This window comes from Lissotriton helveticus, chromosome 5_1 (genome assembly GCF_964261635.1).
Source record: "Lissotriton helveticus chromosome 5_1, aLisHel1.1, whole genome shotgun sequence".
NCBI classification, from domain to species: Eukaryota; Metazoa; Chordata; class Amphibia; order Caudata; family Salamandridae; genus Lissotriton; species Lissotriton helveticus.
In genome coordinates, this window is record NC_136065.1 from 257,863,990 (window position 1) to 257,891,342 (window position 27,353).

The following is a 27,353-nucleotide window of genomic DNA, read 5'->3' on the forward strand; positions in this document are numbered from 1 at the left end:
CGTGGTGTATGAGTTTCAGTGGGGCGTTCAGTATAACTTTTCTGCAATTTTCCATTATAGTTGTCCGGTCCCCATCCAAGTCATCTTCCCATTGCGACCTTAGTGTGGAGATGCGTGTATTGTGCACCCCCAGGCACTGTTGCCCGCATAGGATAAGGAACTGATGTATTTGCATTTAGTAGGAACCCAGAGTGCTCCCCCACCTGAGCCGGTGTACTGTATACCGCCGGCCATGTAGTCACTGGGTTTCTCTGTGTTAACAATATATCTTTGGCATCAAATAAGGTAATTTCCTGTTGACCTCTTACCATTAAACTGCTGTTTGTGTGCCGGTGCATATAATTTGCTACAGGGGTTCTATGATCAGTGGAACTATCAGTGGTGAGAGGGATCATCCCTGCCTAGTCCCTCTCTCCAGCGGCCAGCTGTTTGTTATTCTATTGCTACTTTCACTCTCGCCCTGCTCTCGGTATTTGGGGATTTAATTACTGGACTCTATATCATCAAATGGCCCTGAACCATTATCGAGAGGGATATGGGAGCGAAACCTGAACCCATATCCTAATGATACCATATGGAAATACTGCTGTCGGTAAATTCAGCAAAAAGCACTGAACAGCAGGCATAGAGTCATTCATTTTCAATATCTACATTTATTACATTCCACTCTTGTACCAGTGTATGCTATAGGCCTTGCCGCAGATTCGAGCTGCCCCAAATATCATTACCTAGTGCCTGACTGTTATCAAGTGGTCCTGCCCACCTATCTTCGCACCTACAAATCGATATTCATAGTCTTTTCGGAAATTATATCTGGCTCCCTCACCCTGTCCATGCTCCAGATATTTTTGGTGTATGTCAAAAGCATTCCCAGACAGTTGAGAAGGTTCAAAGGACTGGCCATTCTTTTTGCACAGTGCAGAGTTGCTATGAGGTGAGTGAAGGATCTTGCTCCTAAGAACATAGACTGTATCAACGACCTCATTTCCTGCAAAGACAAGATGGATACTTATGCTTCCACACTCCCTCATTCCTCATGCCTCAAGGATATTTGGATTCCTCCTTCCGACATACTTGTTGTCTCGTGATACCCCTACATCACCCAAATTGAACTAAGGATATTAGCTCCATAACTTATAAACTGCATGATATTGGCTACTCAACTGTACATAATTACGTATCAATGTAAAAATTATCTCTATCATTTAAGGCTCCCATAAGCGATAAAGTTATTTATATATTCACAAAAAAAACAAAAGGTTAAAGATAAGTTATAGTTAGGAAACCTTTATGATTGATATGCAAACCCAACTTAAACTACACAGACATTAGACATTCTTAAGTTATGGTTACATTTTTAATTTTTAATTTATTCACCACTTTCAAATTAATATTTCATACTCATAACTCACATTTATACCATACACATCACCTTAAAATTCATGCACTTTGTGCACCTCAGTACACAGTGTGCTCACCTCACTCGTCACACACATTAACTTTTACACACCCCTTCTTTATGCACTACTTATACCATTGCATATTAAAAACTTTAGAGCATGGGAAGTGATTGCATTTATAACAACATGTATGACATCTGAAATTATATAATGTGGCAGAACATAGTGCATGGTACAGTGACAAGGTTAGTTAATGTAGTGTGGTGATTGAGGTGGAGCATTAGTATAAATATGAGTTATAAGTATGACATTTACTGGAGGTGGTGCATAAACGATAAATTAAATGTATAACTATAAATTTAGAATGGCTAATGTTTGTGTAGTTTAAGTTGGATTTGTGTAGGAAACATAAATAAAGTTTTCCTAACTATAACTCATCTTTAACCTTTGTTCTTTTTGGGAATTTCAATGGTTTTTCTAATATTAATTAATATTAATGTTAAGTGGAGTATGGTACAATATACTGGAGGACAGTGTTGTAAAGTCTACTATGGTACAGTTAATTGTGGTATAGTGGAGGAGAGCAAAGTGGAATCAGGTATAACCTAGAGGCATACAGTAGAAGGGTATAGAGTGGAGTGGCGTAGATTGTATTAAGATACAGTACAGTGGCGTATATAGCAGTGGTATAGAGTGTAGTGGCGTATACTACAATGGTATACAGCAGTCTTGCATTGAGCGATAGATTGGAGAGTGGTAAAGCAGAGTTATGTTTTTTAAATTCTTGTCGCTTGGCATGCGATTGACAAGACAAGATCGTAGAGTTTTGGAAGTAGGGATTTATTTGGACAGTTATTTTTAGCTTGATGAAATTCTCAAGTCTTCCGTTTTCTTTTTTCTTTCCTTCTAGAACAATTGGAGGTCTCGTCCATCGGCACCCCCGGAACAAGGAAACAAGCCACAGGTCAGTTTCCTACACTTTTCTCCCAGAATAACGCTAATACAGGTACGGTACCCATTTTGTTTTGGGTATACATCTCTTGTGGGGTTGGTTGGATGTGAGGGGTTTGATTTCTCTATAGCCATGAAGACCAAATAAATGGGTAGTGCCCAACTGAGAGTAAAAAAAAGAGAGAAAAAAGTAGGAAAAGAAGGGGAAGAAGGAATCCTCTTTTTTTTAACGTGCCCTTGGCCTTTCTTGCGAGCTACATGGTTCTTTCTGATGGAGACATCTGCCAGTGGATTCCTCATCTTGTGAACATCTCCTGCGCCAGCAGCATTCGGAAATTTTCTGTAGTTTTACATGCCAACGAGGACGATGTCACAATAGCATGGCTCCGCTTGCGGCTCCGCTGACGTTTCTGGAGCCATAAGAGAGCCTCGTCGGCGTGATGACTTCAGTTCCCTTTTTTCCGTGCCGTCGACGCTAATGGTTTTCTGGGACTCTCCGTGGTTTTGTGGTTACATTGTGTTTTTGGCTTGCTCTCTTGTTTCTTTTCTTAAGATGTCTTCGAGGAAGTCGGGTTTCAAGCCCTGTAGAGTGTGTGGAGGTCATATGTCCATCACGGACCCCAACAAGGATTGTGTCTGGTGCCTGTCGTCGGATCACGATGTTGAGGGTTGCTCTTGCAATTGTAAGATGAACCCAAAAGCTTTGAAGGAGAGAGAAGCTAAACTATTCATGGCAAAGATGAGAAAAGAGAAGAGAGGTAGAAGAAGATCTAGATCGAGGTCGAGATCGAAGTTGATGTCGGGTCATGCTTCGAAGTCGAAGAAGCACAAGAAAAAGAAGACACATGCTCTTGACGCCGATCAGACAAGGATACGGCTCCGAAGTCGACTTCACCAGCACCTCGACATCGTAAGGACTTCGTCTCTCCATCCTTCAGGCTCAAATCAAGGTACTCCTGTTCGATCGGCTTCGCCTGAAGCTTCACTGGCGCATTCTCCGACGCCGGCTCAGTCTCATGTTCCAGTGGCTGAAGCTCAGGTTCCAGATGAAACAGATGAAACAGTGGTTCCATTGGCTCCACCGTCGGCGCCGGCTGGCCCAACTCCAGTAATGCCTCCACCAGAGCCAGAGATTGTCCTAGGGGCCTACCCACCTTTCCCTGGCCTAGGTTCGGATCCATCACATTACTTGAATGCAATTTATGGAGTCTTTACTAGAGCTATGTACCCCTATGGAGCACCTTCAGGTCCCATGTGTCCTGTGGCCTTTAGCCTGGGAGTTCCTCAGGCTTATGCTCAGGCTTCCTTTTTGCCGTTTCTACCAGCCGTTTCTACCAGCGGCTCCGTCTTGTTATTTCCCAGCGCCGAGGACATCAAAGCCGTATCCTTCATCTCCGGCGCCTTCAGCATGACCTCATTCAACTCAGGCTTTGCCTCCGGATCCAAGTTCGATGCCGGCTCCGGATCCGTCGGAGTCGTGTCTGGCTCCGCTGACGCCGATTCCGAAGATGAGGTTGAGGCGAGAGGCACAGAGATTTTTGGAGGAACAACACTATCAAGCAGAAGAAGAAATGGAGGAAGGTGAGCTTGAAGAGTCGGAAGACTTATTTGAGGGGTTGAAGGAGGCAAGTGGACTAGATACGTCCCCGGAGTAGGAACTTCCTCCTTCTACAGATGCTCCTTCTAAGGATCTGGCTCCTTACCACACAGTGATTAAGAAATCAGCAGAGCTTTTAGATCTACAGCTTTGAATAGCTGAGTTTAAATCTAATATTTTAACTGAGGTTCTGCATTCTCCCTCCACTGTGATAGAGCCATTGCTGCCTTTTAATGATGCTATAACCGTACCAGTGCTGGAAGTCTGGCTTAAGCCCTTTTCAGCTCCAGCGGTTTTTAAAGTCTGTTGCTAGGAGGTTCCGGATGGCTCCAGGAGATTCTGATTTCCTAACATCTCATCCTTCTCCGGAGAGCCTTGTGGTGCAGTCAACTTGTTCTAAAAAATCATCTGGGGACAGAGACTCTAAGAGGTTAGAACAATCTGCCCAAAAAGTTTTTTCATCAGCAAGTATGGCCTTAAAGTCTACAAATGTAACCTTTCTTTTGGGCCGTTACATACATGCTCTTATGGACTCTGCAAAACAGCTTGCTCCTAAAAAGTCTGAAGAGGACAGATAGAATTTTAACAAAGTCTTGGCGGACACTCAAGCAGCTGCACGTCAGATGAAACAGATTGGTCTGGACACTGCGGACTCTGTAGCTAGAATTATGGGTTCTTCGGTTGCCACGATTGAGAAGTGCCTGGCTCAGATCATCAGAGTTCTCTCCGGATGTACAGGTGACTCTTCTTGACCTCCCTTTTGATGGTTCCAGGCTGTTTGGCGAGAAGGCAGATTCAGGCTTGCAGAGGTTCAAAGACAGCAAAGCCACCGCTAAGTCCTTAGGCCTGCAGGCGCAGCCTAGAGGTTCCAGTTACGGAAGATACAGAGGTTTTGGAAGGTCGTCCTTTCGGACCTACAGGCAGCCTCAGCAGCAGCAAAATACTATGTATAAATCATACAGAGGCAAGAACAGAGGACATCCACGAGGTCATCAGCCTTCCTCCTCCTCCTCCTCTACTTCCCACCCTCTTGCCACAGCAAAGCAGCCCTAGATCCACCATTCTGGATCATGTGGGCCCTGTGGGGGGTCGGCTTACCCATTTTCTATAAGATTGGGAATCAGTCACTACGGACCTTTGGGTTCTAAATCTTGTGGAAAATGGGTATGCTCTTCCCTTTCGGGCATTCCCTCCAAATTACCCTCCTTGCTAAGGGGCATGTTCAGAGGACCACCTTCTTCTCCTACAGGAGGAAGTCCTTATATTACTAAAGAAAGGTGCGATAGAGGTGGTTCCAGATTGGGAAAGGGGTCAGGGATGCTACTCCTGGTATTTCCTGATTACCAACAAGGATGGCAGGTTACATCCAATCCTGGATCTCAGGATCTTGAATCTTTTTCTGAAGCAGCAAAAGTTCAAGATGCTCAACAGATGGACTGGATGGTGTTGATCGACTTGCAGGACGCGTATTTTTCTATCCCAATCCTGAAGTCGCACAGGAAGTATCTCCGTTTTACGGTGGGGTCGCAACACTATCAGTTTGCGGTTCACCCGTTTGGACTAACTACTGCACCTTGAGTCTTCACCAAGGTGATGGTAGTGGTGGCAGCTCTTCTTAGGAGATCGGGGATTCCAGTTTTCCCCTATCTGGACGACTGGCTGCTCAAGGCGGAGTCGCCAGAGAAGGTGCTTCATCATCTGCAGGTGACAACCCAGCTGTTGTACAAATCTCACCTGGGGCCCTCTCAGCGCAACCTGTTCATAGGGGCGGACTGGACACTACTGTGTGTCGGGCTTTCCCACCTCCTCAAAGGATTCTCGACATACAGGAAATGATTCCTTTGTTTTAAAATGGAGCAGTCGTTCCAAGCCTGAAGGTCCTTCGCCTGTTCGTCTGTTTGCTTCCTGCATTCTGTTGGTCAATCATGCACGCTGGCACATGAGGGCTCTCCAATGGTTCCTCCGCAGGCAGTGGTATCAGAACAACGGGGATCTCAGGGAGTCGATCAAGATCTTCAGAGACACTGCAGTGGATCTGTCTTGGTGGAGCCTGGAAGGCAATCTGTCTCAGGGAACGGCCTTCCATCTTCCTCCATCGGTGGCCACAGTGATAATGGATGCATCCACTCAAGGGTGGGGTGCTCATCTGGGGGATCCGAAGATCAAGGGTCTTTGGTCTACAAAGGAAAGTTTGCTTCATATCAACCTTCTAGAATTGCGGGTGATTCGTTTTGCGCTTAAGGCCTTCCTCCCCTCCCTTCGCGGTCAGTCAGTTCAGGTCCTGACGGACAACACTACCGCGATGTGGTATGTCAACAAGCAGGAAGGAGTAGGGTTGCTTCATCTCTGCAGAAAGGCTCTGCGACTCTGGTCCTGGTTCAGGACCACCGGATTTGTCTGATGGCAAATCATCTGGCTGGAGTTCTGAACGTACGTGCAGACAGTCTCAGTAGGCAGTTCTCTGCCGACCACGAGTTGAGGCTCGATCCGGAGGTAGTTCGTTATGTCTTTCAGACATGGGGAACTCCTCTGGTGGACCTGTTTACCACTCATGAGAATGCTCACTGCCCGTCATTCTGCTGTCTCCAGTATCCGATGCAGGGAGGTTTGGGGGACGAGTTCCAGTTGAGTTGGGGCTCACAACTCCTTTATGTGTTTCCTCCCATACCCTTGATTCCTCGAGTTCTGAGGAAGATTTGCCAAGACTGGGCCCAAGTAATATTGATCGCCCCGGATTGGCCAAGAAGGGTGTGGTACACAGATCTACTTCACCTCTCATCACACCCTCCACTCCGTCTCCCTCTCAGGGCAGACCTCCTCTCGCAGTCGCAGGGGCAGGTTCTACACCCCCATCTACAGAGCTTGTACCTTCATGCCTGGAGATTGAACGGGGCAACCTGAACTCTTTCTCTCTTCCGCCTGACTTGTTGGACGTTATTTTATCGGCCAGGCGACACTCCACCAAGTCGATCTATTCCTACAGGTGGTCCAAATTTATCCTTTGAGGGCTTGTTTTTTCCAACATCCTTCAGTTTGCTCTTTCTCTAGCCCATCAGGGCTTTGCTGTGGCTACTGTTAAGGGCTATTTATCAGCTTTGTCGGCGTTCCTTTGCTTTCCGGATCATCTGTCCTTATTTAAATCACCCACTGCGTTAAGGTTTGTTAAGGGCCTTACTAATAGATTTCCGCCCACTCCCTTTATTGTGCCTCAAAGGGACTTAAATCTTGTCTTAACCTACTTAATGGGTTCTCCTTTTGAGCCCTTACACATGTGTCCCTTGAGACTATTGTCTTTTAAAACAGTGTTTCTTGTTGCCATTAACTCAGCAAGGAGGGTAAGTGAGCTTCAAGCTCTGTGTTCGAAACCCCCGTTCTTGACCATTCATACTGATAGGATGGTACTCAGGACCAGGGCTGCTTTTCTGCCTAAGGTGGTAACTTCCTTCCATCTGGGGAAGTCCATTACCCTTCCTACCTTTTATCCTCCCCCTCACCCTTCCAAGGAGGAGGAGCGGCTTCACCGCCTGGACCCTAAGAGTGCGGTGAGATTTTACCTTGATAGGACTAAAGACTATCGTGTGAATGACCAGCTCTTCGTGGGCTTCATTGGCCGCAGGTAAAGCAGAGCGGTACACAAGCGCACTCTTATTGTGCATCAAGATCTGTTACTCTTTGCCTGGTAAGGAACCTCCAGAGGGTACTAGAGCTCACTCTACCAGAGCAAAGTCTTATACATCTGCCTTGTCTAGAGGTGTTCCTGTGGAGGACATTTGTAGAGCGGCAACTTGGGCCTCCCTCCACACTTTCGCAAAGCATTACTGCTTAGATGCCGAAGTGAGGAGGGACGGCCATTTTGCGTGTTCCATCCTACAGGACGTTTTGGTATAGAAGGGTGGACACCCTCCTCCGGGAGTGGGTTATGCTGTGGGACTCTATTCACAAGGTGAGGAATCCACTGGCAGATGTATCCATCAGAAGAACAAGTTACTTACCTTTGGTAACGCTTTTTCTGGTGGATACAGTATCTGCCTGTGGATTTCTCACTGACCCACCCGCCTCCCCGTTGTCCACCCTTGTATACCTGCAATAGTGACAATGTTATATATCTATCTGTTACTTTCAAAGGAAGTCTATTATTCTTTTTGCTTTCCTGCATTGATTGAATACTGTGTACTGTGTATACTATATATATTTCTTGTCGGTCCACCCGTATGCCTCGAAGGCACGGAATAAAAAGGGCGGAGCCACGAGTGGAGCCATGCTATTGTGACATCGTCCTTGTCGGCGTGGAGAGCTGCAAAAAAATTCCGAATGCTGCTGGCGCAGGGGATATTCACAAGGTGAGGAATCCACAGGCAGATACTGTATCCACCAGAAAAAGCGTTACCGAAGGTAAATAACATGTTCATGTTGATGGCCCGGCTCGAATTCCATCCATCTCAAGTGAGTAAGGGGGGGGTCGTTAAAGGTGCTGCTTTAGACCGGGATAAATCGCCAGCTCCTACTAATCTCAGAAGAGATTCCCAATCTTTACCATGGCTTGGCAGTTTTAGGACGAGTGAAGAAGTTTCATGCAGCATGAGAAATCTAACAAAAGAAGAAAAGAAAACATGCCCATAATTTATGACACTCCATCTCCCCCTCAGTTAACACTCAATTTTCAATGTGGGCCTTATCTTAGGCTCCAAGTAGACCCTTGTGTGGCCCCTCTATCCACCCGTGCTGGAATAGCAATCGGTCACGTCCCAGAGCGAGCGGCGTGGGCTGGGCGAACCATGCTACCGGCAGCCATCCTGCCGTGCACAGATCCTCACGTCAGCATCTTCATCCCCCTGGACTCCGTACAGTATGTCAGTTCCCAGGTATTCTCTAGTCGCAGTTTAATCCTGAGCACCCACATGCCCTTGGTCTCCCGTACTCGGATTTAAGGGCCTTGTAGGAGTAGTATTCGGGAAAGACTCCTCCCCTTCCTGTTTTGTTGTACCAATCAGGATAGGATTTCCTGGTGTCCATTCAAATGAAGCGTGACCTAGTCCTTCCTTTTTTCTGTGATATCCTTGAAGGCCTGAAAAAAGTAAAAGGGTGTTGCAATTTGGTGTTTCAGTGGCAGCGCCGGTCAGGGACCAGGGCACATCATTGTTCAGCCCTTCACCAACTCCATTGTGGCACATCCCCACTTGGGAGGGAGGGGGCAAGCCAAACCAAACCCATTTTGTGTGTGAAAAAGTCTGCTTTATTGAAATAGGTGCATATTACAAAATAACCACCTGGCAACTGCCTTACAAAACTAAAGTCTCGCTATACATCAAATAGCTTACCCCTGATCCCCCCTGCTCCTATGATCTCCTCAAAGTTCTCCCACCCTTGCATTGACATAACAACAACATTACACAGTATTGCAATTAAGACTTTTTCACCCAATGACACCCTGTTCCCTACCTGCCTTCCTGAAACTGTAACTAACAAACCTCTATCCTGAAACATAGACTACCTGCCTACCCTTTTCCTGTCCCTGCTCACAAACTTCCAATACTTAACGAAAAACCTGTGCCAAACCTGGCCAGCTTTACTAAACCTCGCAAACACCTGTTTCAAGCGACAACCTCCATAAGATCCCTTATGCACCTGTCTCCACAAACCTGGCCTAAACCAAAGAATAAACCCCAAAGACTCCACCCAGTTAAAATTCTTAAAAAGAGGGATGGGAGGGTGGGGCCAAGAAAACTATTACTAGCTACCCTGCTGCCAGCCACCAGGTCACCAAAATCTGGCCACCAGATCACCAAAATCTAAAACACCAAAACCTAAAATGGTGGCTGGTAAATCCCCTCATAGGATTATATAAGCATAGGGGCTACTTGGGCTGCTTGGGCTTTAATTGGGCTACAATTGGGCTATAATTGGGCTACACCCTGAAAAAGCCCCAAACCACAAAATGGCCAATCCGGCCAGCCCAGACCCCTCCCAAACTGCCCGGGGGAAGACCTCACTACGTTCAGCTGCCCCCCTTGGAAGGGAGACAGGCAAGCCAAACTGAGACCTATTTTGTGTGTGAAACAGGCTCCTTTATTGAAACAGGTGCAAATTACAAAATAACCAACTGGCAACTGCCTTACAAAACTAAAGCCTTGCTATACATCAAATAGCTGACCCCTGACCCCCCCCTTCCCTACGATCCCCTCAACCGTTCCCCCACCCTGGCATTAACATAACAACAACATTACACAGTATTGCAGTTAAAACTTTTTCCCCCCAATGACACCCTGTTTCCTACCTGCCTTCCTGCAACGGTAACTAACAAACTTCTATCCTGCAATTTGGACTACCTGCCTACCCTTTTCCTGCCTTTGCTCACAAACTTCCAATACTTACAGAAAAACCTAGTATCTCAATTTTTCTAAAAAGGTTTTTATTCGTTTTCAAAGGAAAAGGCAAACATTACACCATATGCGCAGTCCCATGGGCAATACAGAGATACAGGAGGAGGGCAATATACATTACAATTACAGCCATTAACAACCTGAGGCCCTCCCAGAGCCGGCTGCCGGTAAAGGTTCCTATCCAGAACAGGCCCACTTCTGGTCCTTTTCTCCCTCTCCTTTTAGTTAAATCAGCAAATAGGACTTCGGAGTATCTCCATGTAGGCCTATTTCGTTTTCTAGATCTTATCCTGTAAGTCTCTTCATCAATCCCTAGATGGTCCCATATGAATTTCTTTATTTCCTCGTATGGGGTATCTCCCTTGGTGTTCATTATTTGGTATGCTGCCTGGGCTTCTCTAGTCAGATGAGGGAGGAAAAAAAAGAGCACTTTTCTCTAGGCCAAGCATAAGCCCTAGCAGCTCTTTTGAAGTATAACAATAAAGGGTCTTTGCCCACAATATGCTTTTGTAACTATAATATTGAAGTAGAACCCCTGCTCATTGCCAAACCAGAAGTCAATTGAAACTGATCTTTATTCAAATGGTCCAACTGTGACTAGACAGCATCGCAGAATTCCTCTCGGTCCGCTTTGGTCGAGGTCATTTGCCTCCCTAATACCCATTCTAAATTCCTCTGTCCTTGTACTGATTGCTGTACCACAGTATCAAATATGTAACAATGGAAGGCTGCCCAAATTATCAACCATGGGTTGCTTGGCCTGCAATTGACAACGCAAGATAGTTGAGGTTTCGAAGTAGGTATTTATTTGGACAGTTATTTTTAACTTTATGAAATTCTCAACTCTTCTGTTTTCTCTTTTCCTTCCTTCTAGAATGGCCCGAAGTCTGGTCCACCGGCCCCCTCGAAACAAGGAAACAAGCCACAGGTAAGTCTCTTATACTTTTTCCCAGAGTAAGGTTAATGCAGGTGCCCTTATCTTTCTCTGGGTGTACCGTCTCTTGTGGGGTTAGTGAGGTATGAGGGGTTTGATTTCTCTATAGTCATGGAAGCCAAATACAAGGTAGTGCCCAAATGAGAGTAAGAAAAGAGAAACAAATTTGGAATAGAAGGAATCCTCTTCTTTTAACATGCACCTGGTCTTTCTTACAAGCTGCTTGGTCCTTTTAGTCTTTGATGGCCCAGCTCAATTTCCAACCAGGTTGAGTGAGTAAGAGGGGTGGTTAAAGGTGGTGCTCCAGACTGGGATAAATCACCAGCTCCATTTAGTCTCAGAAGAGATTCCCGATCTTAACCGTGGCTTGGCAGTTTTAGGATAAATGAAGGAGTTTCATGTAGCATGCAAAACCTAATAACAGATTAAACAAAACCCCCCGTAATGTATTACAATCCACCTCCCTACTCCGTTAATACTGAAGTTCTCACGTTGGCCTTATCTTTGGCTCCAATTAGACCATTGTGTGGTCCTTCCAACCACCTATGCTGGAATAACTGGTCACATTCCTGGGCGAGTCACGCTCCTCCTGATGCGTGGCTGGGTGCAGCATCCTGCCAGTGTCCCTCTTGCCATTGAGAGATCCTCCCATCAGCGTCTTCATTCCCCTGGGGCTCCGTACAGCTTGCCAAGTCTCAGGTGTTCTCCCTTTGTAGTGTAGTCCTCAGCATCCACACACCCTTGGTCTCTAGGTACTCGATTTAAAGGGCCTTGGGTGAGCAGCATCGGGGAACGATCTATCCACTTCCTGTCTTGTTGTAGCAGTCAGGATAGGATTTCCTGTTGTCCCTTCAAATGATGCCTGACTTTGTCCTTCCTTTATTTCAGTGATATCCTCGAAGGCCTGAAAAAGTAAAAGGGTTTTGTGATTTGTTTTTTCAGGGGAAGCGCCGTGCACGGGACAAAACACGTCATCCGGTAAGTCCTCATTGTTCAGCCCTTCTCCCCCTCCATCCTGACACTACTGTAGATTATATTTGCATCCACTGTACTGGTGTGCATTGGAGTGCTATAAACTGGAGTGTTGTACAGTCTAGGAGCATGTATTGAAATATCGTATAGTGAAATAGCATACAGTTGTGTGGCATACAGTAGACTCAGGTACAGTGAAGTGGGGTAAAGTGGAATAGCGTACACTGGAGTGGAGTACAGTGGAGTACCATAAGGTGGAGTGGCGTACAGTTTAGTACTGCACATTGGGCTTACGTAAAGTTGAGTGTGGTACAGTGTAGTGTTCTCAATTAAAATTCCATAAAGTGCAGAGTCATATATTGGAGTGCCGTACAGTGCAATAGGGCAGGGCTGAATAGTCAAACTCTACAGTGGTGTGCAGTGCAATAAGGTACAGTGCTATGCGTATACTGGAGTAGCTTAAAGTGTAGTGGCATACACTGGAGTAGCGTAGAGTTGAGTAATATTCAGTGTAATAATGTTCAGTTTAAGATCGTGAAATCTTTAAACGTATATTGGAGTGGCATATACTGGAGTAACTTACAGTAGAGTGTTGTAGAAATGAATAGGGTTAATTATCGAAGCATAGAGTCTAGTAATATACAGTGATGTGTTGTTTAGTTTAGTGTGCAGAATGTAGTCTTGTTAAGTGTAACAGCATACATAGCATACATTGGATATTAGGACAGAACAGTGGGTGTATACTGCATTTCAGTGCTATAGAGTGGATTAGCGTACACTACAGTACAGTACTATGAAGTGGGGGTATAGTCGAATAACATATAATGGAATAGAGTAAGCTACACTTGCGTACAATGAATAGCGAGCAGTACAGTATAGGGGTTCAATGAATAGTGAGCAGTACAGTGCAGTACAAAAGTGTAATAGGATACAGTGGTGAACAGTATAATAGTGTAGAGTCTAGTGTTGTAGACTGGAGTGGCTTACAGAGTAGTTCAGTGGAGTAGAGTGGACTAATGTACAGTAGATTAGTGTACAATATAGTGGTGTCTACTGAAGAGTCGTAAAGTGGATTAGCATACTTTAAATAGCGTACAGTGGAATGCCGTAAAGTGAATTTTTTATACAGTCGAGTGGCATAAAGTGTGTGTGGAGTGTGTAAATTAAAGGAAACATGGAGCTAAAGTGTGTGAAAGAATATGGAGGGCCCGATTCACAGAACTAACTTAAGACAAAATCCTAAACTTACTACCATTTTGGTATTCACAGAAGGCACTTACTCATTTTAGTATTCACAGAAGGCACATACTCATTTCGGTATTTGAACTCCTAAATGCCTTCACTGAATACTGAAAGTCTTAAAGTTAGGATTTTTCTCAGTTTAGGAGTAGTAAAGTTAGGACTCCTAACGTTAGAGTCCTAAATGTTTCTCAGTTTACTACTCCTAAACTGAGTAAAAAACGAACTTTAAGACTTTCGGTATTCACAGAAGGCATTTAGGATTCCTAAAGTTAGGACTCCTAATTTCTGTGAATACTGAAATGAGTAAGTGTCTTCTGTGAATACTAAAATGAGTAAGTGCCTTCTGTGAATACCAAAATGGTAGTAAGTTTAGGATTTTGTCTTAAGTTAGTTCTGTGTATCGGGCCTGAACATTTTATATCTGCAAAATATATCTTATAACATGTAAATGTATATTTTCTGGTTGTATATGTAAATAGTAATGTAAAACGTATACATTATTTAAAATGTACTTATATTTTGTGCTATGTGTACTATGCTATGTTCATGGTATACCACAGTACAAGGGGTTCACAACTGGAAATTACATTGCTTGATGGCTATGTTTACCTAAGGTAATAATCAGCCATATAGTTTTTAGGATTAAATACTTTTTTATTATTAACCAGACACCTTACGTCATCATACACTGGGCTTCGCCTACAACCCAGCAGGCTGGCTACTCCAAAGACTCATAAGCATATAACGGATCACTGAAAGAATATCGACTACCACAATATCGAGTACCCAAAATATCGAGGTGAAAATATCTACTACAAAAATATCGAGTTTGTATGTACAAACAGGTAAGTACAAAAATATCGACTACAAAATATCGTTTACAAAAATATCATTGTAAAAAATATCGACTTTACTAAAAACAATGTTTAATTACATTAATATAAAAAATTAATTACTAAAATATAATTAACAATGCTTAAAATAACTTTTAATAATTAAATATTTAATGAAAGTAAAAAAAAAAAAATATTTTTAATCATATTTCTTAAAACATATATATATAGTAACAACATTTAATTAAATAATAGGCAATATTGTATATGTACCCCAAAAACCCAAAACTGACCCTGAACCCTAAAAATACCCCTTTACCCAAAAACTAAAAACTGACCCTGAACCCTAAAAATAACCCTTTACCCAAAAACTGAAAACTGACCCTGAACCCTAAAAATACCCCTTTACCCAAAAACTGAAAACTGACCCTGAACCCTAAAAATACCCCTTTACCCAAAAACTGAAAACTGACCCTGAACCCTAAAAATACCCCTTTACCCAAAAACTGAAAACTGACCCTGAACCCTAAAAATACCCCTTTACCCAAAAACTGAAAACTGACCCTGAACCCTAAAAATACCCCTTTACCCAAAAACTAAAAACTGACCCTGAACCCTAAAAATACCCCTTTACCCAAAAACTGAAAACTGACCCTGAACCCTAAAAATACCCCTTTACCCAAAAACTAAAAACTGACCCTGAACCCTAAAAATACCCCTTTACCCAAAAACTAAAAACTGACCCTGAACCCTAAAAATACCCCTTTCATTTAACATAATTAGCAATTAATCAATTAAATAAAATTAATTACCAATTACATTTTAATTAATTAACAAACATTTTTTAATTAACAATTAATTAAATATTACTACCAATTATTAAATTAACATATTTAAATAATTATAATTAAATTACTTCCCACCCTATTCCCCTATAAACCCACAACCCGCTAGAGAAAATACATTATTTTAATTGACATAATTAGCAATTAATCAATTAAATAAAATTAATTACCAATTAAATTTTAAATAATTAACATATATTATTTAATTACCAATTAATTAATTATTACTACCAATTAATAAATTTACATATTTAATTAATTATAATTAAATTACTTCCCACCCTATTCCCCTATAAACCCACAACCCGCTAGAGAAAATAAATTATTTTAATTGACATAATTAGCAATTAATCAATTAAATAAAATTAATTACCAATTAAATTTTAAATAATTAACATATATTATTTAATTACCAATTAATTAATTATTACTACCAATTAATAAATTTACATATTTAATTAATTATAATTAAATTACTTCCCACCCTATTCCCCTATAAACCCACAACCCGCTACAGAATTAAATTACACAATAATTAAAAAAATAATTAATTAAAAAAAATTATAAAATAAATTGACACTTTTCACACATATTATAACATAAACACACTATAAATAATTAAATATTATTTAAAAAACTATATTTTTTACTATCTAGATTATATACTTGGATATTTTCACTGTCTATATTATTTACAGTCGATATTACTTCACTTACCTTAAAAACGATATTTTGGCTGTCGATATTCTGTCTAGTCGATATTTTCTCCAAACGATATTTAAAACTAGATATTCTGTCCAGACGATATTTTGGAGTCGATATTATGTCTGTGCACCGCATATAACACATCATCAAACCTGGGGTACAGGTAGAGGTGCAATACACAGCATGCCGCCTACAACCCTTGATTGGCCGGCCACGTATAATGGAGCTAAGCCAAGTAGAAGCCATAGCAAAGAATTATATGCTCCAGATTACCCACATGGGAAAGTGTGCTTGCAGAGACCGCAGGTAGCAGCATGGGCTAACGGTGTCCTCTAGAGGATTTCAGAGGGAAAGTCAGCAAATTGTTAAGCTCTAGGATGACGTATGCCAGGAATTGTGGGATCGATGTCTCGAAATGCTGGTCTATTTCATCGAGAATTCGGGGTCAGTAGGCCGCCAGGACTCTACATTCGCAAAGTATGTGAAGCATCGTGTCCTCCTCCCCACACCCCCTCCAGCACGTGGGACTACGATCCGGATTGCCTTTATTAAGTTGCTTCGGGGTTAAATACCAGTACGTGGCAATCTTGAAGGCAGAGTCCCTGCTGGCAGTGTTTTGCGCTGTATGTTTGGATCTATAATAAATCACCCTATATTCTTTCTTGGTGAGCTCCCGTCCCTAGGTCTGAGATCATTTTCTTGGCAGTGCGCTTCGTCACTAACTATTTCTCATAAGGTGTCAGTTTCCTAAAGGCTGTCTCCCGGTCCTCTGGTTAAGGAGCCAGTGACGAATCTGGAGAAAATGGAATCTTTCCGCCTCCGGAATAGTCCTGGCGCACCGGGGAGAATGAAAGAATCCCCTCCCCATCAAACAGGTGCCCTGCCGCTTTACACTCAGTCGCTCTCCATCCCGCGAAGGCCCTCTCATCTAACCCCGGAGTGAAATCCCTGTTGTCAAATAGGGGAAACATGGGGAAGGGAAAGTTGTCATCCCCGCCAACCGGCCACACCGTCCCACACCTGGAGTAGCATATGTGTGATAGGGGAACCCTGGAGGTTCTGTGGGCGATCCGCCTGTTTCAGAAAAGGCACTTTCCATAAGGAGAGCTTCGCGAGAGCTCTGTCCTGAAACAGCCATCTCTTCTTAGATTCTGTACTACTCCATTCCACCATATACCGCAATTGGGACGCCATAAAATAGTCCACCAAGTTCGGAATGCCCAAGCCTCTATCCTCCGGCTCTAGATAACCCAGCTCTCTATGCATGCGAGGGCGAGTCCCAGCCCAGATAAAGTGAGATATCGCCTTTTGTAGAATTTGTAGTGTCCCCCCCTGGAGGCCATAGGGGCAATGTTTAAAATAAGTACAGTGCCTTGGGTAAGATGGACATCTTAACCGCTGCTATGCGCCCAGCAGTGACAGTGGGTGTTGTGTCCAGCTCTGCAACTCGCTTGTAACCTGCCCGGCCAGCTTAGAATAATTCAATGTAATTATCCGCTGTATAGTCGGAGCCAGTTCGATGTCCAGATAAGGGATGGACTCCAGGATCTTAATCCCCGGAAAGGCGGTGTCTCCCTTCCCAGACTGAGCCTGTTCAGGCTGAGGCCGTAAGATCATGGCTTTCCCCACATTCACACGGAAACCTGAGACCTGTTCCTCCAGCTCCTGCAGGAATGCCGGCACCGACTGTTCCGGGAATTCAAGTGAGGCAATGATGTCGTCGGCATAGAGGCTTATGGTATGTCTCTCCCCTCCAAAGGGAATACCAATGATGTTCATGTTGTCCCTGATCGTCTGTGCCAGCGGTTCTACGTACAGGGCAATCAGCAGCTGTGACAGCAGGCACCCCTGCCGAGTACCGCGCTGGATGACAAAGGGGCAAGATGATAGCCCATTACCCTAATGGTGGTGGTGGGTGCCCTGTAGCAGCTGGCCGCCCAAGCCTAAAACCTCACCCCCAATCCAAAGTGGGCTAGAACTTTGTCCAGAAAATCCCAGTCGACCCAGTCGAATGCCTTCTCGGCATCCACGAGAGAAGAATAGCATCCATATTCGTGCAGTGGGCTTTATCGACTAAGTGCAAGAGACGCTTGGTATTGTCACTGCTCTGTCGATTCTGAATTAATCCCGAATGGTCGGGCTCTAAGATGCCCAGCATCAGGGGCCCCAGATGCGTTGCCAGAATGCCTGTGAACAGCTTGAGGTCCACATTGAGAAGGGACACTGGGCGGTAGGAACCACAGCAAGATTTATCCTTCCCTGGCTTTGGGAGAACCACTATGGATGCCGAAAGCATCTCGGGAGGCAGCAAGCCCACCCCTGAAGAGGAGTTGAAAAGTCTTGTCAGAAGCAGGGCCTAGATATGACAAAAGGTCTTGTAGAAACCCACCGAGAAGCCATCCGGACCCGGCAACTTCAGAGATTTAAGGTGGGAGATCGCCCCAATAACCTCCTACACTCAAATCGGGGCATCCAACAGTCGCCCCCCTTGCTCAGCCACATCATATTAGCTCCCTGTAAGTATGCAGTCATCAGTGAGCTCAAATGAGCCTCCCTGGCATAAAGATCCACATAGAAATCCCGACACGCAGTCGCTCTTTCCTCATCTGTCTGGACCACGTCTCCCATCTCAGTATGGATAGATTGAATCCTTTCCCGCTGAATTTGGGCCCTGAGTTTGTTCGCTAGCAGGTGGCCCGTTTTGTCGCCCCCCACATAGTAGGAATGTTTAAGGCGCAGGGCCGTGAATTCCGCCCTGTCTATGTCCAGCCCTCTAATTGTGCCCTAGCCACCTTCAACTGTCTCCAGACTCTCTGCGCCCCAGTTCTGCTGTGTACCCGCTCCAGCTCTGTCACCTGTGCCACCAAAACGTCCCTCTTCGCCTTACGCTCTTTGTTATCTGCGGGTGAGATAGCAATGAGCTCCCCCCTCACTACCGCCTTGAGAGCCCCCACAAAGATGGTAAAGACGTGGCCCCTGTATCATTGATCTCTAAAAAAATCCTTAATGCATTTGTGTATCTGTGCCGTCACCGTTTCCTTGTGAAGCATGTGTTCTCGGAGGCGCCATTCTTCTCCCGTCCTCCGCGTTACTGGTAGCTTATGGGCAACTATCACCGCGTCATGATCGGAGAGCGCAGTGGGAGTTATATCCACATCCCCCGCCAGGGAATTGAGTTCCGTAGTGCCTTTCAGATGATCAAGTCTAGCATATGTACCCCGAGCATGGGAATAAAAGAAAAATCGGGAGGTGTGTGGGTGTGCCACCTGCCCCATGTCCACCAATCCCCGGGAGCTAAGCCATTCCCTGCCTCCTCAGACAGGGCCCCGGTCTGCGAAAACCTGTAGCCGGACCCATCTGCCGTGGCGCCTATGACTTTGTTAAGGTCCCCCCACCAGTGTCCACCATTCCTGTTTGCTGAGGCTTCCGGGAAAGACCCTGTGAGAAAGTGCTCCTGCCCTGAGTAAGGTGCATATAGTGACCCCACCACCAGTGTGTGTCCCCTGAGATGTATCATGTAGGCTAGCAACCGTCCCTTAATTTCAGCAATCTTGTCACCCACCGTTCCCGGGAATCGGCCAGCCACTAAGATAGCCACACCCGCTTTCTTTTTAGGCATGGAGGAGAAGATTTCATCCGGTGCCAGTCCGGTGAAAGCAGGTGGGTCTGTTGAAGGAGGCAGATATCAGCCTTCAAATTCTCCAGATAAGACAGTATGGATCTCCTCTTGATGGGATTATTAAGGCCCTTTACATTCCAAGTAACAATTCTCACTGTATGCCCTGCCATGGTAGTGGTGTAGAAAGTGTTGCCTACCCGCCGAAGGGCCCATTGCCCCCTCTCCGCCCCTACCCTCGCTTGGTCTCTGTCCCTCGGTCCCCTCCCCTGCTCGCTGTCACAAAACTATCTCACCAGACACACCAGTTCCAACCCCCCAACCCTAACCCCAACAGAACACCCCCCAACTCCGAAAAAAATGTCCAAGGATTGTCACGCAAGCGTGCGCCAGCTTGTTGCAAACTGGCAGAAGGAGAATCTCGTGGCCCAAAGTTCCCAGTCCCCCCACACTCGAAGGCCCCCCCATGGCCCGCTAGTTCCAAAAGCTATAAGACAACCCTCCACTGCTTAGGAGCCATCTTGGGAGGCTGTGTCCTTAAGTACTCTGTCAAGCGCCGCTTGCCTCTCGTGTGCCATGGTGGAGGTGTCTGGTCCCCTACAATGATCGGACAGGCGCCGTGGGCATACCACTTGCCCATCGTCCCCTGAGGGCTAACGGTCTGGCCAGGGTGAGGTGGAAGCATCAGCTCTCCAATGATCGAGGCCCAGCAGCTCGCAGGCGGACTTCAGCAACCCTATATTGCTGTAGTTTGCCATTCTACTTGAAGATCAGCCTAAAGGGGTGGCCCCATGAGTATGCACCCCTTTGTAATGCAGGTGCGCGGTCACCACCATGAACCCCCTACGCTTCAGCAGTGTGGTCGAAGCCAAGTCCTGGTAGAGGGCCACCGTGTGACCCTGATATGAGAGTGGGTGTTTCGCCCGGCTTTCCTCAGTATGCGTTCCTTGAGGGGGAAATCCGGCAAAAAGGCCGGTATGTCCAGCGGGGAGCAGACACCCTTCGTCTGAGCCCCACTCTGTGAGCCCGGTCAATTCGGATGACGAAGTCCTCCGGGACCCCCAGGACGTGCCGGAACAGCCCCTGCAAGAATTGAGCCATATCTGTCCCTTCTGCGTCAGATGGAACTCCCCTCACTCGTATGTTATTTAGTCTGGATCGATTTTCCAAATCCTCCACGTGGGCCTGGGGGTCGATTTGTTGGTCTCTCAGTCTGAGTACCTCTTGCTGGAGTTGTTCGATCTCCTCCTCCTTGGCCCGGCTCTGATCCACCAGGGTGGCCATTCTTTCTCCTTCTGCATCAACATCCCCTCTAATCTCCTTCACATCCCTGGCGAGGTCCCTCTTCAGCTCCTGGAGGAGGAGTTAAACAATGTCTCAAGAAAGGCCTGAGCGATCGGAGCCTCCGCTAGAGCCGCAATGTGGGCCACCGGTCCAGGCAGAGGCTAACCTTTCTCCCCTCCTCCTCCGTGAGGGGTCTTGGGTAGCATGTCTTTCAGCAGCGTTCCTTCTTCCTTCGCAGTGATGACATGACAGCCCTGAAGGAGCCCGCCCTATTGCCCCTTTGTGCAGTCTCCGTGCCTGCACGCCCACTGGGTTCCGCCAGTAGCCCACCTTCATTAGGCCCTCAATTTCGTCCCTGGCACCTCCGACCAATGCCAGCCTGTGTCGCCCCTCCTGAATCTGCGGCAGCAGCTCTCCTAAGTTCCTGGCCTCCGTGATCAACTCTCTCCTGTGTCTCCGTGGCTACCCTAGCTCTGCAACCTCCGTGGCTACCCTAGCTCTCCAACTACTGTGCCACTCGCAGGCGCTCCCCAGGCCTCTCACCCTTCAGCTCTCAGTGGTGTTCAGGCCTCAGTGCAGAGCGATCCCCCTTTGAGGTACTCATGGTGTATGCTAGGGCTCTCCCCACCTCCTGTGGGGCCCTGATCCCCCTCCAGCTCGTCCACACCTTTCACAATCGGCAGACCCCGAGGGCACAGTGTGCAGGCCCCCGCAATGGCGAATGTCTAAACAGGGGTATAACCGGGCTCCAGTCCCTCCGTCTCTCAGGCTCCAAGGCTGCAGTAGGCCCCGTCACTGCTCCAGGCCCCACGTGTAGGCATAAACTCCTCCAGTCTACCTTTTGAGGCCTGCAGATGGGGGAGCCTCGCACAAACCAGCCGAGCAGTTCTTGCTCTGTCACGGGCCTCTCACCGCCAGCACACAGAGTCCCTAAAGCTCTTCACTGATAAAGAGGGCATCCCTTTCAGGGAGCTGTGACAGCCCCTGGGCTGTTTATGTGGCTTCTGGTGGTGTGCTAGCTCTAGGCCGGATCCAGGCCTCCTCCGTCCGCAGCTCTGGCCCGGCCACCATCACACTCCTGCCCAGACTCCTCCTGTGCTCCTGCTCCAATCACGAGTGCCAGCCGACCCCACTGGCCGAAGCTCTGCTTGTCAGAGGCCCCGCTGTGCGCCCGCCTCAGGGCCGCCCTGCGCTCACCGGAGTCCCAGCTACATGTGGCTCGCCGAGCCCCGCCACCTCCCCGGGATCCGGCCGCTCGCCTCCGTTGCTTCCGTGGCGCACTGCGCACCAACTCACTAGCGGTACCTCTCACCTTCACCACCAGGCACCGGAGAAGTCGCCGCCAGCCCCAAAAGCCGCCAGCACCTCGCTGTTGGGGACACAGGATTTTGCCGACCTCACCAACACAGTCCAGGCCCAACTGCCATTTTTGCCTCTGGCCACTTGGATTCCTCTCTCGCCCTCCCGCTGGTCAATCGGCTCCACCGGAGCGGTATCGGCGGCAATCAAGGTCCAGGAGCAGACTCCCACTTAATACCAAGCTGCTGGCTGGCGGCAAACGCTGCTGCTGGCCAAGTAGGGCGCCCAGGAGATGGGAGACGATGTGGAACGCTTCTTACCTGCTCGCCATCTTGGCCACACCCCCCAGCCATGTAGTTTTTATCACAAATTTCCATTATTGTATGGTCAGCGTTTTGCTAACTTATGGGTTAGGGTGTTACATATAATTAAGTATTAAGTTTTATTGTTATTAACTACCTATTACCACTTTGTTAGTGGTAATAGGTTACCTTTTTCGTTTACAAATGTGTAGATAATATTGACCTATGGATTTTTTTATATTTTCTCCTTTAGTAATGATGGGCCTGTTTGCGGAATCTCAGTGGAATTTAACATACTTGTTCCACCCGTTTTATTGTGGAAGGAGTAAAAGTTTTGTATGGTTTAGTTAAGGGGATCCAATAAAAAACAGAGGGTCCCAAAACGTGCGCAATTACAATATATTTCACGTACACTTTTGTATTTTCCGTTCCGCGGAAACCACCAGTGACATTTTGTTAAAATGTAGCAGGATTACATATTATAGTGCTCACACGATTATTTTGTGTAGGTTAGGTAAGTAGTGTAACTTATAAGTTTTAGGGTGTTTAAAGTTAGTGACATCTGCTGTGTTTTTTTAAGAAATGTGGAGGTATTTCAAGATAGTACCACAGTTCATAGTGATTACGAGTCAATAGCTGATTGTGTAATATTTGGCTTTAGAAAAGTTAAACGCAGCTATGTTTTGGGTACACTTTGCCCATTTTCTTTGTTACGCCTTCAGATGTAGATAAGTATTCGTGGGGTGGTATTTTTGCCCTAACTATTATCACTTTAGTAAAGTGTAATAGGTACATCAAAATATTTAAACGTTTATATATATATTTTTTAAAACAGAGAGCCCTGTAGTACCGTGGTACCCTAAAAACATTTTGTAAGGTTAACATTTTTCTTTTTTATTTCTATAAATGTTTATAGCAGTGTACTCTAAGCTGTATTTTTTTGTAAAGTAGCAGGGTAATTTTTACTAATTGGCCCTCTACTCCATACACAATTTTACACATTTTTGTATATATTTAAATATGCAAAAAATTGAAAATGCACTTTAGCACATTATATTTATAAAATATAGTGTCTTATTATATGCAATTTAAAAAAAAAATTTTTTATGGTACTTCGGTACTTTCGATTAAAGAAAGTGTATCTATTTAAACTTATAATAAATATTTTTCTCTACCTATTAACCCTTTCCTAAAGCGGTAATAGGTAGGGGAAAATACCAAACCTAATACTTTCCTACATTGAATCGTGTAATGCACTACACAGGGAAACTTGAACTGAAAACAACATGGCTGCCTTCAACTCTTATAAAGACAGTCATTAGCCTAGCCAATCAGCTAATGACTTGTCATCACTATATACCTGGAGAGTACTGCCGTACTACCGTGGCCACAGATATAGCTAAATTTAAAACACTTAAAAAGTAAAAAATACTTACCCTACTTACCTCCAGTACTCACAATATCATCTGCATACCATAACATATAATCCTTCTAAATGTTGTGAAAATCAGTCTGACAGTTTTCCTGCTACGCGAAATACAAAAGTTTATGTAAAATGCATAGGATTTCATTTTACACCCATTTTGGAATACCCCTTTTTTCTTTGCAACCTCTTGATGAAACGCAATGAAACCTTCAGGACTTCAAGAATAACACGGGCAGTAGGTCTGCAACGTTTTATGGATGTTCGTCAAACGGGTGCAAAGAGATTAAGGGCCAGAAATCTCTATCTCCAGGAACCCTAACTATAACTACAGAATAGCTACTGCCACTGTGTAATACCTTAACTAGGGGTACCACTGTCTGTAACAACAACCAATCAGTGTGGATGGGACATGTCTAATGTTGCTGATTGTTAGAGAAGAAGTAGTTGACAAAAATAGCTTTTTTTGCATTGGGTGGTCTCTTTAATGTTTTCAACATGATATTTAACTATCTGATGTTTTCCTTTTGATCTAAAAATGAGAATAACAAATTATTTTCAAAACAAGTGTGGAATTAGCATTCACTTCTATTAGTAATGAAAGTTTCCATATTATGCAATGCTGTATTATTGTTCCCCAAATGCAGTATAATCCCCTTACAACATGTTTAACACTGATTTGATATGGACCTGCCTTTGCGGAAATAAGAGCACCACCACAGTAAGGGGCCCATTATGATTGCGGATAATCCGCATCCTCCGGGCCGGCGGAAGCCACCGCCGGGCCGGAGGATGCGGATTATCCGCTGTGGACTGAAGAAATACCCACACGTCAGATTAGGATGGCGGGGGGATATATTTTCAGTCCACAGCTTTTCCGCCGCTGTCGCCTTCCGACCGCGTCAGAAAAGCTCTAACATGTCTGGCGGTGTCTATTAGACACCGCCAGGCATATTAGGATGTCTGCGGTACTATGCCTTTCCACGGCGGCATTTCTGCCGTGGAAAGGCGTATGGTCTTTTGTTTGGGGGCCCGTTGCAGGCCCCCAGGGGTGAAGAGGGGGTGGGGGTTGCACATGGGGGGTACCTATGGTACCCCCCTGCCTTTGTGTGCATGAAGCGGCAGGCACCACGCGGTGCCTGCCGCTTCGTGCATGCAAAGGTCAACATGCATTTTTTAACCTTGCGGCGGGTGCTGCTTGAAGCAGCATCCGCCACAATGTTAAAGACTATTTGTATACCAAGACCAATCTTGTCTAATGTTGCTGATTGTTAGAGAAGAAGTAGTTGACAAAAATAGCTTTTTTTGCATTGGGTGGTCTCTTTAATGTTTTCAACATGATATTTAACTATCTGATGTTTTCCTTTTGATCTAAAAATGAGAATAACAAATTATTTTCAAAACAAGTGTGGAATTAGCATTCACTTCTATTAGTAATGAAAGTTTCCATATTATGCAATGCTGTATTATTGTTCCCCAAATGCAGTATAATCCCCTTACAACATGTTTAACACTGATTTGATATGGACCTGCCTTTGCGGAAATAAGAGCACCACCACAGTAAGGGGCCCATTATGATTGCGGATAATCCGCATCCTCCGGGCCGGCGGAAGCCACCGCCGGGCCGGAGGATGCGGATTATCCGCTGTGGACTGAAGAAATACCCACACGTCAGATTAGGATGGCGGGGGGATATATTTTCAGTCCACAGCTTTTCCGCCGCTGTCGCCTTCCGACCGCGTCAGAAAAGCTCTAACATGTCTGGCGGTGTCTATTAGACACCGCCAGGCATATTAGGATGTCTGCGGTACTATGCCTTTCCACGGCGGCATTTCTGCCGTGGAAAGGCGTATGGTCTTTTGTTTGGGGGCCCGTTGCAGGCCCCCAGGGGTGAAGAGGGGGTGGGGGTTGCACATGGGGGGTACCTATGGTACCCCCCTGCCTTTGTGTGCATGAAGCGGCAGGCACCACGCGGTGCCTGCCGCTTCGTGCATGCAAAGGTCAACATGCATTTTTTAACCTTGCGGCGGGTGCTGCTTGAAGCAGCATCCGCCACAATGTTAAAGGTAGGGGATGTGACCGCCAGGGTGGCGGTCACATCCTAATTGCCATGGAGGGACCGCCGCTGCCCATGCGGACGGTCCCTCTTCCTCAGGGGTGGCGGACGGACGCAAGTCCGTCCGCCATCATAATAGGGCCCTTGATTAGGTCATAGAGAATAAAATTGCACCTGAGAAACTTTTATTAGTTAGCATAGTTTGTCTCTCACTGAGAACTCTTTCTGGCTTTTTTTACCATTAGAATTTGCCTCCAACTGCAGTGGATAGTGAAAAGGCGAAGAGACGCATAATAAGCAGTTCCTCCTCTAATATACTGCTTTTATACAAAATAAATAGAACAATGATTCCCAGTTCAGTGAAGGTTAAGTGCAGTGGCGGCAGGCACAGTTAAGCGCGGTAGAGCGGAACAGGGTGCTAACTAATAAAAGTTTCTCAGGTGCAATTTTATTCTCTATGACCTAATCAAGGGCCCTATTATGATGGCGGACGGACTTGCGTCCGTCCGCCACCCCTGAGGAAGAGGGACCTTTAACAGGGTGCGGTGGGGGGAAGTCGACAGACGACAGAATGGGTATTATTTATTTATTTAATTATACCTATTCTGTAGTATGTCGACATCCCCCCGCCTACCCTGCCCAGCCCCCACTCAGCCCCACCGCATTTACCTGTGCCAGCTGCTGCTGGTTAAGTGGCCAGCGAGGATTTTCTAAAACCTGAGTTCAACTGTATGATTGCTCATCTCAATCAATCAGACACTTATAAAGTGCACTACATACCCATGAGGGTCTCAATGCGCTGGGGGGGAGGTGCTGCTACTGATCGAAGAACCAGGTCTTGAGGAGTCTTCTGAAGGCCAGTAGGTCTTAGGTCTGCCGTAGGTTGGTGGGGAGGGTGTTCCAGGTCTTGGCGGCGAGGTGGGAGAAGGATCTGCGGCCGGCGGTCGTTCTTCGGATGCGGGGGACTGTTAATTTTTGCCCGCTACAATGTTCAAAGACTCTAATTCCTTATCGCCAGTTTGTATATAATAGTAATGTAAACTTTCCCCAGAATGTCATGGCTTGTTTCTGACAGGTGCTATTTTTAAAGACTATTTGTATACCAAGACCAATCTTTAAGTGCTCATACATTTATCAATTTCCCTTCAGTGAGATGAATTCCTCGTGATGGTATTGACATGCCCAATCTCTTAAATGTATTGCTTGGCCTTCACACATGCCTCTATTACCAATGAAAAATAGTTTAAAAACATAAACAGAAAGTTGCACTGTTATAATGGATGTGTAATGCCGCTCACGAAGAGAGAGCGTGTATGTAAACATGATACGACATGTTAACATCGCTGGCTGTATACTGCCTATAAGATCCTGAAAATGTACATGTATGTCTTTTGCAGTGGCGTCACTAGGGTTGGTGTCACCCGGTGCGGTAACTCATGGTGTCACCCCTCACGACTTACCACATGATGGACCTCCTCCGAGTCCGCCAGTGCCAAATAACGCTCTAGCACAAA

The 27,353-nt window shown here is 45.7% G+C and overlaps 1 protein-coding gene across 1 annotated transcript in view; it reads left to right on the forward strand.

The window, feature by feature from the left end:
- The window catches only part of LOC144752438 (uncharacterized), a 408,565-nt gene that overhangs the window by 48,424 nt on the left and 332,788 nt on the right, over positions 1-27,353 (forward strand). The window contains exons 10-12 of the mRNA XM_078640369.1: positions 2,311-2,364; positions 11,203-11,256; positions 12,205-12,240. Coding sequence (XP_078496495.1) covers positions 2,311-2,364; positions 11,203-11,256; positions 12,205-12,240 — 144 coding nt within the window. The remainder of the gene's footprint in view (positions 1-2,310; positions 2,365-11,202; positions 11,257-12,204; positions 12,241-27,353) is intronic.